The following is a 17819-nucleotide window of genomic DNA, read 5'->3' on the forward strand; positions in this document are numbered from 1 at the left end:
TGGTTTCCATGGATACCTGAGGTAATAGCCTCCTTCCTCTCACTGAAGAGTAAATGTTGCTCAGTTACTTTTTCCCTTTTCTTTTTTTTTTTTTTTTCACTTTTGTCTTTCAGACTTTTTTCTTCCATCCCTATTTATGAAAACAAAAAGATAACTAAATTGAAACCTGGCAGTGTAATTTGTCAGAGGAAGGCACCCTGTTTTATAAGCTCAGGTGATTTCATTTTTGCTCACCTGTTTATTTCATGACACTTGCAGGAAAGAGAAGGAGAATTTTCATTTGATCAAATCATTTCCATGGTCCATCAAACACACAAATTAAAAAGGGAAATGTTAGCAGTCTTTAAAAAGAGTCTTGATTGTGTATAGAGCAGAGATTGGCAAACTACGGCCTGCCGGCCAAATTTGGCCCACTGCCTACTTTTTATAAATAAAGTTTTATTGGAATACAGACACGTTCATTTGGGTAGACATTGTCTGTGGCCAGTTTCACAACAATAGCAGAGTTGAGTGATCGTGCCAGACATTATACAGACCACAGAGCCTAAATTACTTAATCTCTGGCCCTTTGCAGAAGTAGTTTACTGACCTATTACGTAGGAGAAAGAATGAGGGCTTCGGTGGCATTTAGTAGTGTTGTCACTTCTGTCATTGGTCTTGACCTGACTCAGTGTCCGGATTGTTGAGATGGAAATGATGGGACCCTCAGTAGTGTTTTGAGATAGAAGGCACACACTAAGGGAACAACGAATAGGAATTACATTTCATCAAGATTCTTTTGCTAGAAGGATACAAAGAAACCTACTTTGTGATTCTAGATGTTTTTTAGGAAACCCGAAGTATGAAAAAATCCAAACCAAGTAGTTCCACTATTGTTCCCAGGTCTGTGCGTGCTGCGTGTCTTTCCTGGGAGAAGGTCAGAGCTGGAGTGGGGCACTCCATTCTGGCAAGACAAGGCAAACAATAGAGGCCACAACAGTCTAGGAAGAAATCTTTAATTTCTATTCAGCTTTAAAGAGTTTGAGAGAGTTATTTCCCCTCTGTTAACAAACGAGTTCAAGTACATGCCTTCATATTATAAAAGTACCTGAAATTGCCTAGAATTGCAGCATGCATAGCTTGTTAGTATTTACATATATTTACATAGGGAAACAAGAGAAGGATCTACAGTTATTTACAGTCTACGTAGGGGAAGAGAAAGGCAGCCTAATTGTATTTCCTAAAATACAGTAGATGAGTAGTCAGCACATGCATATTTAGATAATATTTGCATGATAGAATGCAAACTTTAAAAACATACCTTTGTAACTTTCTATGCTAAGGTGTTGCATAATCAAGGTTAATTTTTTTTTGTTCGTTTTGTTTCTAGTCTATTTGCATCAAGTGCTTTAAAATGCTCACTAACACCGAGGCAGAATTATTTCCCCGGGCAATTAAAGCAACAGCACACACGATCATTTCCTACTAACTAGCAACACGCTGCTGGTGAATGAAATATCTATTGTTTCTCATTACCCATCGACCACTGTGAAGAGATCTCTCTCTGTAAAGGCAGTACCTAAGCTATCACCATTAATTATGGAAGTAATATAAATGAGATGCTCGCCACAGTATGTTCTAAATGAAATATTAACAAGGCCAGCGTCTTGGAGCCTGAGAAATGGTCTGTTCCAGTGAGCTCTCTATGGAAATCCACACACCTAACGCAGTCATGCCCGATTTGAAATAGCGGGGCTGGACATTGGGGGCTTTGCCTGTGAGATCTGAATTATTGCAAAGTACATCCTCTGAATTTGTTTCTGGAAGGCAGAGTTAAGAGTTCATTCCTTACCATGATGTGGCCCCAGCAGAGACCTTGTGTGTGTGTTTTTTTTTCTTCAGTGCTTTTTCAGACTATGTTATAGAATACTTAAGGGGCATATGTGCAAACGAACTGTCAACCTTAAAATCTAAACAAACAGCTTGTTTGTGGTTTGTCCTGAAATCCTGCCTGCTCACAAAACAACCAGCTACTTGGTTTTCTAAAAGACGTAATTTGGCAGGCAGACTTCGTAGAGCCATTCTGTGCAGAAGAAGGGAAGGGGGAAGCTGTTTGTTTCACCTGTACTATGAAGATATTCTTTGCGCTATTAGAACTGAGCTCATTAATTCTGCCTGTCAATAATTTCAAAGGCTTATTTCAGCGTACATGGCGAATACAGATGCATACATTTATACGCAGTCCACGAGCTAGCTATAACCATAACAGAGGTTAAAGAAGTAGAGTAAAAGTGTAAAAATGTTTCAAATAAACATACACTAAGTATCTTCTTTGATCTCTTATAAACACTCAGCAGTCCCTCAGCACGGGCATCAAGGTGGCCCAGTTGGAAAAGTTCAGTGACATGCCATCAGATTTGTTCCATGTAGAAGGATGACACTATCAGTTAGATGCTTTTTTTGGTGGCAAATCTTTTTTTTTTTAATTTATGTTCTAGGGTACATGTGCACAACCTGCAGGTTTGTTCCATGTGTATACATGTGCTGTGTTGGTGTGCTGCACCCATTAACTCGTCAGTTACATTAGGTATATCTCCTAATGCTCTCCCTCCCCCCTCCCCCCCACCGCACAACAGGCCCCGGTGTGTGATGTTCCCCTTCCTGTGTCCAAGGGTTCTCATTGTTCAATTCCCATTTGCTGGCAAATTTCTATGGCACTTCTGCTTGGCCATTTCAAACTAACCATGGAAGAATGGATACCCCAATGCAATTTTTCATCCCCATTCAGAAAGAAACTTCTTAGAGCAAAGAAACTTGTTTGAGCAGGCAGCATCAGAGGGAATGCCTAGGGAATTCTTCCATGGATATAAGACATCATCGACAATACCTTCTCTTAGTTCCAATGAGACAGCCTCTCAGGTCCAGTCAGTTCTAGAACACTTTGGGCAGGCACGAATGGAAGATGGAACAAGCGTGCATGCAGTCACCCACATGGATTGCTCTGAAGCCATTTCTTTTTCCTTCCCTCGTTAGGAGTACCCTCACCCCAACCCCAGCAAAGCATGTCTTGGGTCTCACAATAACAGCAGGTCTCAGAAAGATAAAATAATTCTGAATGTTACGACTCGTCCCTTTTAAGACTAGACATCCATCTGTCACAGATCCTTTGGAATGTCGATGGCAAGAATTCTGGAACACGGAGGAGGTACGAAAAGGGCTTCATTCATTTCATGGAAAAGCTCAGAATAGTTTGTCAACTTGGAAACACAGGCCCTGACAGCGTAGCAAGGTCACCCTGCCCTTCAATCCTGCTGATAGCCCAAGTTAACATCCTCCCATGCCTTGGCCTTCCCAGAACAAACATGGCTTTGGACGCCTTTGGAGGGTTGGGACTGGCTGCGTATTTTTCTCTAAAACTTAAGTTTTAGGAAAGAATTCTTTCCAGCTTTCCATCCTGAACCTGCAGGTCTCCAGGCTCATTCCTGCAAATATTTCACAGAGGAGTAAGAGCCACATTCCTGCTGGCTTTCCAACTCATTCTACTCTCGTTTTCAAGTCAACCTCTTAAAACTCCTTAGTGATCTTGCAAGAAATTCATGTCTTTTGTCAGGGAGAATGGCGTGGCCTTTGTATGACACTTCCCTTTAGCCAGACTCGGATTTGGGGGCGTCATATTTGGGATGCCTGCATGGCTAACAGGAAAGGGCCCAGGACAGCTCACAGGTTCTCTCTGAACAGAAGGCTGTGAACATGTGGCTGTCATTTGAAAGCTGCATGGCCCTCTTCCCCCTGCATGCGTTTCGCTCAAGGTGTCCCTTGTAATTTGTGGTTGTGGTCTGTGCTTGAACCTGTTGCACTTATGGTGATGGACTGGCACTTCACTCTGTGCCACTGCCATCGAGCCCCCCTCATAGACACTGTCCCCAGTGTCACTTGGGGATTGACACTCTTCACCTGTCACGGGAGAGGCAACCGAAAAGGAGCCTGAGGTTTTTCTACCTTTGTGAACCTTTCTAGCAAAGAAACTTTTTTCCTTGTGGCAAAAGATGAATATCCAAACACATTGTCCACGTCTATTTTGTTAGGGAGGGCATGTTCTCTTCCGGAGGGCTAAGAGCTGGAATGGGATTGAAATGGATTCTCCAGAACACTTTGTCACACTTTTAAAGCCTAAAAACAAACATTTGCTTTCCTGATCATCTTCACTGTTTCTGTTTGGGAAATTGAGCGCATTCCTCTTCTATAATAAAGGTTAAGAACAGCCTGTGAGTTAGCAAAACTCCCAAAGGCTTAGGAAGCAAGTTACATTTCAATACCTACAGGAAGCATTTGCATGTATCTAAGCCTGGATTGTTCAAGGCCTTTGTGGGAGTCAGTGGTCAGGAATCTGTAGGAATGACTTTGTGAGGAATCATTGGAGGAGGGGCAGTACGCGGGATGGATCAGTATTTTCTCTGCACACCTAATGAAACACGTCGGAGCTCGCACCTACATGCGTGGGAACTGATAAGATGGAGATTGTGTCCATTTCACTTGTTTGGGATGTCTGTGCTTTGAAAAAATTCTGTCGTCAAAGAGTAGGTTCCTTAGTTTGGCAAATCTGGCACCTGGAGATGGCATTTTGAATCGGACAACCTTTTTAGTAAGGGTCACTTGCTGTCGGATCATCCGAGGTGGTGCTGAGTCTTCATTTTGGTTCATCCAAATGGATATCATTTCAGTGTAGCTCCCTGACTAAATCAACAATGGAAAAAAAATCTCCCTTTAATATTTCTCAGGCGAACACACGACAGCCCACAGATTTCATTTTAGGCCACGTTAGGGCATCACCTCGTGGCCAGACGTAGCCTGGCCGAGAAGGCAGCAGAGCAGGCAGAGGGGCATAGGAAGCCAGAGCCCTGTGAGAGACATTGATGAGGAAATGGGCCACGTCCAAATATTTGTGTCACATTTTTGGGGAGCAGGTTTCATGTACCCATGGACACGGAGTCTGAAGTCACTCGTCTACGTGATTATCTGTGTGGCTTTGGACGAGCTGCTTTTGATCTCTGATAGCAAGTAGGCTTCTCTGTGAAAGGGAATGCTGTCCCTGGCTCATAGAGCTAGGTGAGGGTTAGACAGTGCTTATAAAGCTCTCCGCCCAGAGTCTGGCGAATCGTAACCTCTCAATAAATGCTAGTCATTGTCGCCACTTGAATAGTCCTCCTTGGCTGCAACTCACTGAAAAAGCTGGGCAGTTTGCAGAGCCGAGGTCTTTGGAGTAGACATCTCTGCCGTCTTCTGCTGCTTCCCATCATTTTGGTGGAAGTTGGCGTGTTCGTTGGTTAGCACTGATTCCAAATGGAATTGTATTTCATTACAGAAGTATCACGGTGGAAGAATAGGGTGACTTACTGGTGCGGTCACCGAGCCAGGGAGGCCCATGAGCCTCATTCCTGTACAGGCTGCATTACTTTATGAACTAATGGAATTCGTGGCAAATGTGTCCCCTAAAAGATTGCTCTTGGACAGTGAGTAGGGAACACGTGGCCTTTTGGAGCAGTTTGCTTTCATTTGTGTTTCCAATCAGAGATTGAAGCTGTAGTTGTTTGTGAGGAATGGCTGTATCCCAGTCGCCGAGGTATCTGGAGATGACCTCTACACCGTTCTGGGAGAGCGGTTATACACTCTCCAGGGGGAGAGTTACTGGGAGACAGGGAAAGACAGGGCGTGGAGACGGCCATCCATTCCACCCGTGACATGAGGGCTCACCCCCTCATCTCCACCACAGCAGCTCTCTGATAAATGATTCTGTTCCCAGTGGTGTATTCAGAGCGTCACTGGATAAGGTGGCTGGCTTAGCATTTGGGAAGTGGTTGCTTTACCCAACAGACACCAGATGAGGAACAATGGAAATAGGCAGGGTTTGAAGAGGTACATGTCTTTCCTTTTATCCAAACCTGCTCACTTCAGATCACCTCTTTGTCCTGGGATTTTAGTCTTGGAAACACTGCTCGCCTTCAGAAGAGCTGTTCTCCTTCCCTGCCCTTGGTGTTCCAAGCCTAATCTAACTTCTAGGGTGTGTTCCTTTCATACCTCTACTTTTTGCATAAGTGGATTAATTCAGCCTTTGCTGTGCAATGTCCCTGTAAGAAAGCAATCTCAGAACATCTACTCTCTATCATTGAATATATAGATATGCCATGATATTGTGTCTATTTCTTATATATCTCACAGTTAAGTACTTTAAGACAGGAATCTAGTCTTTCTTTTAAATAAGCATGCATTTTAAAATAGAAAAACCTGAAAACAAAACCTTGTGTATCATGTGTCCCTGTATTATATTAGAGTACTAACCAATGCATTACAAATATCAATATGTGGGTGTTTTTTTTTTTTCTTTGCCATATATTGTTTATCAGAAACCTCTGTACCCTTTCCTTTAAAGAAGTCAATATTTATTTGTATTCTGTGCTGACAACTATAAATTGATGGCTAGCAGTTATCAAATGAATGTTGATGAAAAGCAGCTACTTAACATTTTCATCCCAACACAGAGTTTTGGAAGGATGGATAATTTAGATCTGAGGGCCTCAACTATAAATAAACAGCAACTGCTTTCTAAATCCCACCTTTCTGTAGTTGAAGATTGTGCTACAAATCTGACAAATGATTTTTGAAAGAGAATGATGAATCCTTATTACCAAGATACTCTTAACTTAATCCCCAACAAGAGTCCTGGGTAATTTTACATACACTATCAAGATTGATTGCACAGTTCTCCTCTGGCAGCTCACAAATGTTTGACTCGATAGGAAATGGCATTCGGGCGTGATTAAAGATTCTACTGGGCTTCCCAGAAATTCTCAGTCCTGTGTCGTCAACACCCTAACTCATTGCCATTGCTGCGGGATAGACACACCTCCCCCATTTCCCATGATTAGCTACCGTATACAATCTACAGACTTCTGATAAATGATTCTCAAAAAAAAAAAAAAATCTTTTAGGGGAACCCATAGCTCCAGCCAGTTGTTTGTATGTCAAGGTATTATTTTATCACAATGGATCAGTAAGCAATGGTGACAACTAGCAAGGCACTGCTTCAGGTATTTTATAACGGAGTTGTTAACGTTATTTCCTTTAGATGACTCTTTCATCTTTTCTGCATTATGAACTGATGCCCCCAAAACTGGTATGAAAGTCATCTGATGGTGATTAAAGTGCGCCTTAAAAACGTTTTTTTTTAAATCGGTTTAAAAATGCTTTCTCTTGTATCGGCAGTACCGGCTTGTTTACTCTTGAGATTTCACTAATGTGGCTCAGTCTTGTTCTGATGATATGCAGACCGAAAAGCTGATGAGCCAAAAATGAGAACTTGTTACTAAACTGTCGCCACATCTGATCATATAAAGATGTCACTCAGAGGTTGCCATTGGTACGGCTGAAAAGAGAATTCTCCAAGAGACCAAAGGGGTGGCGTGCATGGGATCAACAAGATATTGTTACTGCTTAATTAATTGTCCAGCAAGGGAGGAAAGTAGAGTGAGTACCCATCAGCACGAAGCATGAATCTGAGGAGGAGAATTTGCCAAAGGGAGACGATTGATTTTTGGAGTAGAGAAGGTGGTGTTTGCTGTCATATGCCCCTCCTGTGTACTGTGTTCTGCAAAGCCAGGGCCACTTGTGATGGAATTCAGATAGTAAATCACCCCAAGCCATCTCCTGATAGAAAGTTAGGTTTTTCCAAAAGGTATGACTCTCAGCATTGTAACCAAATATAGGTTGGCATGAAACAAAACCAGTTGTAATTGTCTTCAGATTCCATGGAAGGAAAAGGTAGGTCCCCAGCTCCCGCATCAACAGCATTCTGAATCAGTGGGACTGCAGAATTTCTTTGCAAAAATACCATTCCAGTAATGCAAAAGTGCAACATGATATCGTTACAGAAGGTCATAGTGGCAAAATATTTTATCAAGTTAGTAAGAATTCTGCATTTCGCTTTCCCAAGTGGACTGCTTTGGTTTTTCCTCACAATTGGCAGAACAGTGAAAGGCCAGTCTGTCATACGACTGAATGCTGAATAGTGTAACCATTGTGGCATAGGGGGCGGGAGGCTGGACTTGAAATGAGTAAGCTGGATTCTCCCACCACTCAGGAGTTAAGTCACTTGGCCACTCTGGTGGTTTTGGCAGCTGCAAAATAAAATGGAAATCTATGACAGATATCTGGAAGTTGATGCAAAACACCATCTCCACCAGAACTCTGCTAAGATTCCAGACCAAATTGCTATTTGGCTTGAGTTAGCTGGATGAGCATCTCAATTCTCCAGTTTGTCTGTAGAGGCACTTCTGCTTCCCTTTTCCCCACATGGGATGCAGCAGAGCCAGATAAACCACTTGAACTTGTTTTGATAAATGTGCCAGGTGCTAAGCTCAGGGTTATTAGGAATAATAATTCAGTGAAAGGAAATTTGGATGACATGAACTCATTTCCATTAGACTTGAGCCACACAAATCAATGGGAAAAGAAACAGCTGAATCCAGGATAGAATCCAGGATACTATCTGGCGATTTGGAGTGGGCATGGTAATGGAAGGAGATTGGGGAGGTAACAAACCAGTTGCTATTTAATTAAGTTCAAGTCAGGTCAAATTCAAGACCAATGGGGCTTGGCCAGTATCTTCAAGCACCCAGGTATTATCAAAACCCAAGTCTTTGTCTGACTCACGGGCCACACCTTTCCCAGAGATTTGACCAATTTTCAGACCAACTCAAATGTGACTACATACTCTGACACTGAAGAAGCTCAAACCAAACAACAAACCCAAGTCTTCTGTGTGGCACGTTCTTCACATCATAACACCTTTCTCAGGACCCTAGTTCTCAGAATGGACCTGGCTCTCCCAGGGATCCTAGAATGCAAGCACAGTGATTGCAAACTAAACCATTTGAGGGAAACTCCTCCAGTAAGCACCCTTCATGGTCACAATATAAACCCTGCAGGGGCAGAAAATAAGATTTGGGTGGGGTCAGAAAGCCATTTCCCCCACAAAGTTCCTTACTGTTTGCCTAGTAGGGGCAACTTTATCTTTAGTTACCTTTTCCGGTCCTCTCTTGCAACCCCTCTCCCTATCAGCTGAAAATTAGTGGATGCAATTAGAGCTGTGAAACACATAAATAATCATAAGATGCCAGATAAACTGTATTGGTTTTAAATTAGAGACGTGCCAACCATGTCTCCCTCTGAACAGCAGCCTATTATTTTTAATTATGGCTTGCAAAGCAAAGTGATTTCTTGCCCTCTTTACAGCATCCCTGACAGTATTGTCAGTTTGGATGATATGATATGCCCCATCAGTGCACACATCCCCAGCCACAGCCCCAACTGTTACTCAAAAGGTGAATGAAAGTGATCAGTTGCACTCTTTGCAACTTACATTCTGAAATGGGCTGGAAAGAAATGTACACCCTTACCCATGATCCCATTGTAAATCTGGGACAAATACGACATTTAGAAAAAGGTTTTCACGGTATCCGGATGAATTAAGAAATGTGTTATGTATTTGTGCTAGGTATGGATGTACGGTGAGGAGTATGTGTATGTGTGTGCATTAAATGTTTTAACACAGCATTGCCCATCCTTCCCCTAGCAGCACTGTGGGCAAAGCATAAACGGATGATCTGGCACCAGCCCCAATTGGGTTTTCTCCCTGATGGACCATAATTAAGAGTGGTTGATTTGTCAGAAAATTCTTCAACTGATGTGGTATCGAATTACATTATAGATACATGGAGAAGTCGAGGGGTTGGGTGAATTTGTTCTTGCACGTTCAGAAGGTACCATCTTTTTCTCTGCGTGGAAGAGGCGCCTGCCACAACGAATTGATATGTGTATTTCTTTTCCAAGCCTGTTCCTATATGAGGTGTCAAAAGTCACACCAGCTTTACAAGCGGAGTTTATGAACTCGTTTTTCCAGGATACTCCCATTATGCTTTTTACAGTCATGTGCTTTCAGCCCAGTACCCTTCGCTATGCCAAGATCCAGCTGAAACTGAACCACATGGGGGAGGCTCACTACTGCCCAGGCAGTTGAAATGATGTCATTTCGTTGTTCCTTTTCTTACAACTTTGTCTGTCTTCTTGGATTTCCAGCAACAGGGAGCTGCCACCACCGTGTACTGTGCTGCTGCCCCAGAACTGGAGGGTCTGGGAGGGATGTATTTCAACAACTGCTGCCGCTGCATGCCCTCGCCAGAAGCACAGAGCGAAGAGACGGCCCGGGCCCTGTGGGCACTCAGTGAGAGGCTCATCCAAGAACGGCTTGGCAGCCAGTCCGGCTAAGAGGAGCTAGGAGTGGATGGGCGCAGATACCCGCCGTGTGTGTGTGTCCGCTCACGCAAGTGCCAGAGCTGGGCTCCTTCCAAATGTCCCTCCAACGCAGATCCGCAAGAGTGAAGGAAATAAGAGCAGTCACAACAGAGTGAAAAATGTTAAGTACCAATGGGAAGCAGGGAATTCCTGGGGTAAAGTATCACTTTTCTGGGGCTGGGCTAGGCCTAAGGTCTCTTTGCTTTCTGATGGTGGCCTGTTTGAAAGTATAAAACCTGGTTGGTGTGTAGGTTCCATATCTCCCTGGAGAAGCACCAGCAATTGTTTTTCTTTTACTGTTGAATAGCCTGAGGTCCCCTCGTCCCATCCAGCTATCACCACGGCCACCACTGCAGCCAGGGGCTGGCTTTCTCCTACTTAGGGAAGAAAAAGCAACTGTTCACTGCTCCTTGCTGCATTGATCCAGGAGATAATTGTTGCATTCATCCTGACTGAGCCTGAGCCAGTTTAGCAACTGCTGGGGAGACAAATCCCAGAACCCTGTCCCAGCGAGCCAGGATGGCGGTGACACCCAGACAGAGTAGAATACCCAGAGCTTCCAGGTGGCAAAGTACTTGTCACAGTCTCCCTCGCCACTGCTATACAAAAAATTCTTTAAAGATTATAACAAATTTTTCAAATCATTCCTTAGATACCTTGAGACTCAGGAAGGGAAGCGTGTGTACTTAAGAATACACGGGATCTTTTGGAGGGCGGAGAATAAAAAGTTAATCCCTTTGTCCGTCAGTCACAGTTTCCGTTCTCGTGCTTTCACATTCTACTTAAAGTTCCTGCTGTGACTCCCATCCTATGCTTAATAAAAGAACATGCTTGAATATGATCACCTGAAGTTTGTACTGTTTCTTTAAATGTTTCAGTTTTTTTGTTTTTGTTTTTTTTTAGAAAAGAAATCTAGAGGAAAAATAAAGCGCTTCTCATAGACGCCAGGAAAACACGATTCTTGTTTCTTCTCTGAGTTTGTGTTTTGTTTTTGTGCTTTGTGGCTGTCCGTGGGCCAAGTTGTCTCACGCGATTAGCATGCCAGCATCGTATTTTCTGTTAAAGAAAGAAAAGAAAAATGACTATTGTTTCATTTCACCTTAAGATGTTTTGCTATTACTTACAGTGAGTTATTTTAGTCCTCAATGGTCTGCTCCCCTGTAATTAGCAAGTACTTAGTGATTAGTGGGTATCTCTATGTTTGAGAATGGGAGCTGTGCAGAGGCTCTTCTCTGCACATCCCGTCTCATAGACACCATGGTTTCCAGCCTGTTCCAGGAAGCACATGAGTCCACCTTGGCAAGACGGAGAGAATGCTTTTGCTGAAATACCAGGAAGGTGTGGAGGCTGGGTGTCATTGTTCCCCCTCCTGATAATGGCAGCTTCAGGCCATGTCATGAACTTCTGAGCCTTTGCATCTGTGGTGCACAGCAGTCAAACAAACACCATTGCTCTCCAGTGGCCCATAGCCTGGCCACATCCTCCCATCTGGCTATAGTCTCCCTTACGTAATCCTTATTACCACAGGACCTTTGAAACTATGAATCAGATAATGTCACTTTTCAGACATTATTGTCATTTGCAAAAGCAGCCATCAGAACTCCACTCCCAGTGTCTATACCTGGAGGGGATTACCCCTCCGATATGACCTCTGACTTTGGCCATGTGACTGGCCTTGGCCAATTTGGAAAGTGCTGTGCACTGCCGCTTGCCTTTCCTTGCTGCTCTTTGGAACCCTGCAACTTCCATCGTAGGAACAGCTCCAGGGCTACCCTGCTGGATGATGAGAGACATGTAGTGGCTCCCAGAACTGGCATCCAGCAGTTAGACATGTGAGTGAGGCCATCTCAGTCTATCCAGCCCCAGCTGTGCCAATTCAGAGAAGAAACTCCACAGTTAAGAAACTCCACAGTTAACTCACAGCACTGCAAAATATAGTAAACGTTTTGTTATTTTCAGCCACTAAGTTTCACGATTACTTGTTACTCAGCAAAAGCTAACTGATACAGCTTCTCAGCACACTAAGTTTAATTTTTTTTTTTACCCTAGTTCTCTTATAAAGTTCTCTTACAATTTGGTATCCAGCTACCTCGCTAATCTCAACTTCCACCACTTTCTCCTCATCTACTGGAAGCCACTCTAGTCTTCCTGTGTTCCTCGAACATGCCAAGCACACTCCCAACTCAAGGGCTGCATATTTGCTGTTTCCTCTGCTGAAACCCTTTCTTTCCAGAAACCAGCATGCCTTTCTTCCTCACTGATTTTTGATCTCTGCTCACATGTTATCCCTGTCTTCATAGTGTCATCCCATTCCCATTCCATTCTATTTTTTTTCCCACAACACTTAATATTATTGTACACATTATGTGTCTATTTTCTCTGTCTAACCCCTATAAGAGACACTCCATGAAATTTGTCTGCTTTCTTCACAATTTGGCCACAGTACCTTGAACTGCTCCTGTCACATAGCAGACTTAATAACCACTGAAAGAATGATTCTTACTGACTAGGCTTTATGTTCATGAAAATAATTTCCATCATTGTGACAATGATCTCGAGCCACACAGTGTGCTAAGCAGGCTACAATATTACCACTGTCGCCCAGGCTGGAGTGCAATGGCACGATCTCTGCTCACTGCAACCTCCACCTCCCGGGTTCACACGCTTCTCCTGCCTCAGCCTACCAAATAACAGGGATTACAGTCACACACCATCACACCCGGCTAATTTTTTTGTATTTTTAGTAGAGTTGGGGTTTCACTATGTCGGCCAGACTGGTCTGGAACTCCTCACACCTCATGATCCGCCTGCCTCAGCCTCCCAAAGTGCTGGGATTACAGGCGTGAGCCACTGTACCTGGCTTTTTTTTTTTTTTTTTCTGAGATGGAGTCTCACTTTGTTGCCCAGGCTAGAGTGCAGTGGCATGATCTCGGCTCACTGCAACCTCCGCCTCCCAGGTTCAGGTCAAGCAATTCTCCTGCCCCAGCCTTCAGAGTAGCTGGGATTATAGGTGCCCACCACCACACCTGGCTAATCTTTGTATTTTTAGTCAAGATGGGGTTTGACCACGTTGGCCAGGCTGGTCTCAAACTCCTGCCCTCAGGTGATCCACCCGCCTGAGCCTCCTGAAGTGCTGGGATTACAGGTGTGACCACCACGCCCAGCCATTACATCTGATTTCTAATATGACTACAGTCTTGCCAGTTCACACCTTCTATTTTACTGATGAAAAATCTGAGGCCAAGAAGTGTCATAATTTGCTGTTGTCCATACAGCTCACAAATTGACAGAGCGGCAGTTCACACCCAGGAGTGTTTGATTTCAAGGTCATGCAGATTCCCTGCACCATTGCCAATGCTCCTTCCATAAGTCGAAAATATCCATTCTGGTAGGATGCACCATCTTTTTTTCTTTTAAATAGAGATGGGATCTTGCTATGTTGACCAGGCTAGTCTGGAACTCCTGGCCTCAAGCAATCTTCCCATTACAGGCATGAATCACTGTCCCTGGCCATGGATGCGCCGTCTTAATGTCTTAGCCTGATCAGAGAGCTGACTTTATGGGTCCGGCTGTAGCTATGCGTCAAGCATTTGGTGGAAGTGAAAGTTAAGCCAGGAGAAAGACACTGGCATATCATCAGCCAAGGTGCTGTGCAAAACATCAAAGAGAACCAAGAGAGGACATGCTGGCCCCCTGCCTCCTGACCCTGTCTAGGGCCTCTATGCTGACTTCCTCCTCTGTGGATCCTGCAGGGTTCACACCCGCAGGCTAACAAGATGAGGCCTGGGGGAACTTTTAAGGATAGATAAGGATTCTCCCAGTCATATAGACCAAGTCTTCATACCAAGTGCTACATCCTGGAAATTCAAGATTTAAGGGAAACTCCTCCACAGCCTCTGCTATAAAGGAATTTACATCTTGCATCTGTAGGAATCCTCACAAAGCACAAGGTCCTCATCAACTTTATCAGAAGTTCTCTAGGTTACTTGAAGATGAACTGAGGCCCCGTAACAGTAGCCATTGCTGCCTTGTGCCCATTTCTCCCTGAACCCACTCAGTCAGACACTGTCAGTCCCCGTGGCCATTTTCTCTTGCCAGACACATCAATCTTATTTCCTTGGCTATTTCTGTGATAAATTCCTGACAGGCGAGCAAGTGGATGGCATAATTCCTATCATTCCTACTTTAGCTTATTCTATGGCCAACCCTATTTCTCACCCTTTGTCATATGTGCACATCTGTATATGTATGTATACATGTCATGTGCACATCTATATATGGACATGTATGCATGCACAAATATGTGTGCCACACATGTAAACCCATAGGCATTATAGATGTATAACATATATACAGCACATGTACATATGCACATATATGTATTGCATATATATGTGTATATTCACATATATGTATACAGATGGTCCTTAACTCATGATGGTTTAACTGAAGAGTTTTGAACTTTAAGATGATGTAAAACTGATACTCATTCAGTAGAAACTGTGCTTTGAGTACCCATATAGCGATTGTTTCTTACTTTCAGTATGGCATTCAATAAATTACATGAGATATTCAACCCTCTAATAAAACATGCTGAGTGTTCAATGGTTGTGTTAAATGCCTTTGTCCAACTCCAGGTAAACTTAAGTTTTCTGAGCACATTTAAGGTAGGCTGGGCTAAGCTATGATGTTCAGTACATTAGGTGTATTAAATGCATTTTTGAGTTATGATATTTTCAACTTACGATGGGTTTATTAAGCGGTAACCCCATTATAAGTTGAGAAGCACCTGTGTACATGTATGTGTGTATTTGTAGTATATGATTTATATAATAATGATCCTACTCTATCATATGCTACTTCTTTTTTTTTTTTTTTGGCGATGGAGTCTCGCTCTGTCGCCCAGGCTGGAGTGCAGTGGCACGATCTTGGCTCACTGCCACATCCACCTCTGGGGTTCAAGTGATTCTCCTGCCTCAGCCTCCCAAGTAGCTGGGATTACAGGCACCTGCCACCATGCCTGGTTAATTTTTATATTTTTAGGACAGACAAGGTTTTGCCATGTTGGCCAGGCTGGTCTTGAACTCCTGCCCTCAGGTGATCCACCCGTCTGGGCATCCCAGACTGCTGGGATTATAGACATGAGCCACCGCACCCGGCATCATCTGCTACTTTTAATTGCAGATGCTATTTACTCAGCATCTACTCTGTGCCAGTTGATGGGTTAGGCAAATCACTTTATGCTCACAGGACGAAAGTGAGTTTTAGAGAAAGAAAGTAACTCTCCACAGTCTCATAGCTGGTAGATAGCAGAGTCAGGATGTGAGCCAGCTCCATCTGCCTTGACGCCCATGGGCCTTCCACTACACACTACTTTTTTGTGTGGCCTATAGACCAGCAGCATATATACATTACATTTATATAATGGGTGAATTATCTGCAAGGGAAGACCAGTTGATTGGCTCTCCTCCTGATACCAAAATGTCTAGTATAAACCTTACAAATCATTTTTGTCCATGCCACTTATCCAGCAATATTGGCTTCAGCCTTGCCTACATTTCCCATACGCCCTCTCTCCTGTTCTGATTGTAAGTAGGTCTGCACCTTCTCGTGGAGTGAACCTCCCGAGTTATTCACACTCACCCGATGCTGCAGAATCCACCCAGACAGGAAGAGTGGGCCAGCTTCTCTGCAGTTGTTTTCTTCCAAGTCCCTCTCTCTCCCTAAGTTTCTTTCAACCCCAAAGGCGGCCAGTTTCCACTTTCACACCTGATTAAAGGAGACCTTTCTGCAACTTACCAATAGGAAACAAGAAATTGAAGCATCCCCCAGCAATGACTGAAGACTGTGGCTTGCGGTTTTGCTTTTTAAAATGGGGTTATGAGTGGTTTTGTTTTGAACTTCAATGAAGGAGGCCTGATGACTTTCATCAAGGTCAACAGTAGGCCAGAAAGACTTGGCTTGCAATATCCCTGCCCATTCTGGTCACCAGCAGGCACCGTTTTTAGAAGCTTATGTAAAAAAAGAAAAAAAAAATCTAAAACAGCAATACTTACCCTGTCTATTAATTCTTTGTGTCTTTCAATATATCCAAGCTAGTTTAGCTGAGGTCATTGTAGAATACTACTATCATAGATTATTATTCATATAATTACTGAACAAACAGCTCTGAATTGTATCTATAGATGAAATCATGTAGCAACAATAAAGGTAACTTTTAGAAAGAAAAAGACTCATAATACCACTATTTCAACAAAAATATTTTTATCTTATTGCCTTTCAAGGATTCGTGGCATTTGGCTTCATGCCCCCCTTTTTTTCCCTTCCCCCCGCCCCCACCAAACTCATCTTATTTCTCAAAGTTTTCCATTATTTTAATGGCTACCTCACATATCACATAGGTGATGGGCCATTACTTGGAAACCCATTCCCCTACTATGGGACATTTGGGTTATTTCTAGTTTCTGTTAGAACTAATGGTTCCATTAACATCTTTATGCATACAGCTTTTTCATTCTATTAATTGATCTCCTCAGCATACATTTGTAGACTGTAGAATTGGAGTTCCTAGTTCCAAGAGCTCCTATTGGCCTTTGCCACAGAGAGCCACAGTGCTATCTGGAAGGGTTACACCAGCAGAACCAACATATTACTGTTTGTTTACAACCTTATCAGCACTGGGTGTTGCCACTGAAAACATTTTTAACTGATTTTCCCATTGTCACAACCTATAACTATTTACATACAGTATTCCCAAGCAGCCAGCCTCCTTATTTAAAGTATAAGAATTCTGTCTTTCATTTTCCCACAGGACGGAGTTCACATGTTTAATTAGAGTGGAAATTCAGAGTGAGTCTACATTCAGTTTTGGCAGAAAAATATCAGTCCATCCAAGCTACTGCATTGTCACTAGATTATTCCACCCGTGAAGAGCCTACCTTTTCTCCTTTTCAATCCCCAGTTATAGCACTACATAGAGTCCATCCGAATGCAGTGCAAAGCCCAAAACTCATACCCCAAGCCTCTTCGGTTCACACTGGCTTAGGTATTTACCCCACTAGCTAGGATTCCTTAGCCAGTTACTTCTTCCCAGCTGATGCACCGTCTGCTTTTATAAAAACATGTGCCACACGACTCAGAAAGATTGTCTCACTTCTAAGCTGATCTGTTTACAAGGCCATGCCCTGCTGCATCTTAGGCGTGAGAGAATAAAAGCTCCTTTTAATTTTCAAAACAGGGTTATGGAAATAGAGGTTCTCCATTGCTCATTCAGGTGACGAAGCCTCTGTGTCTTCCTCCCGCTTTCCTGATTTTATCTGATGTTCACCAGGAGCTTGTCCTTTTACTTTGGAATTCTGATAATGTCTCATTTGATGCTGGGCATTCCCCAAGGGACAGTCCACTTTTATAAATCACCATTTCCCGAGTGCTTACCAAACACCTGTCTGAAACTCTGTCTTTATTCATTTAAGTCTCACAGCTTTTGAAGCGAA

At 43.3% G+C, this 17819-nt stretch overlaps 1 protein-coding gene and 1 long non-coding RNA gene across 3 annotated transcripts in view; one reads left to right on the top strand and one right to left on the bottom strand.

Moving 5' to 3' along the window:
• The window catches only part of WWOX (WW domain containing oxidoreductase), a 1123672-nt gene extending 1112505 nt beyond the window's left edge, over positions 1 to 11167 (top strand). For both annotated transcript variants that reach the window (XM_001105944.5, XM_077986932.1), the window contains one exon: positions 10111 to 11167. In XM_001105944.5, coding sequence (XP_001105944.4) covers positions 10111 to 10299 — 189 coding nt within the window. In that variant the 3' untranslated portion in view covers positions 10300 to 11167. The remainder of the gene's footprint in view (positions 1 to 10110) is intronic.
• LOC114674418 (uncharacterized) overlaps positions 8563 to 17819 on the bottom strand; it is a 39590-nt gene continuing 30333 nt past the window's right edge. The window contains exon 2 of the long non-coding RNA XR_003725497.2: positions 8563 to 11382. This is a non-coding gene — a long non-coding RNA (uncharacterized LOC114674418). The remainder of the gene's footprint in view (positions 11383 to 17819) is intronic.

Source organism: Macaca mulatta, chromosome 20 (genome assembly GCF_049350105.2).
Source record: "Macaca mulatta isolate MMU2019108-1 chromosome 20, T2T-MMU8v2.0, whole genome shotgun sequence".
NCBI lineage: Eukaryota > Metazoa > Chordata > Mammalia > Primates > Cercopithecidae > Macaca > Macaca mulatta.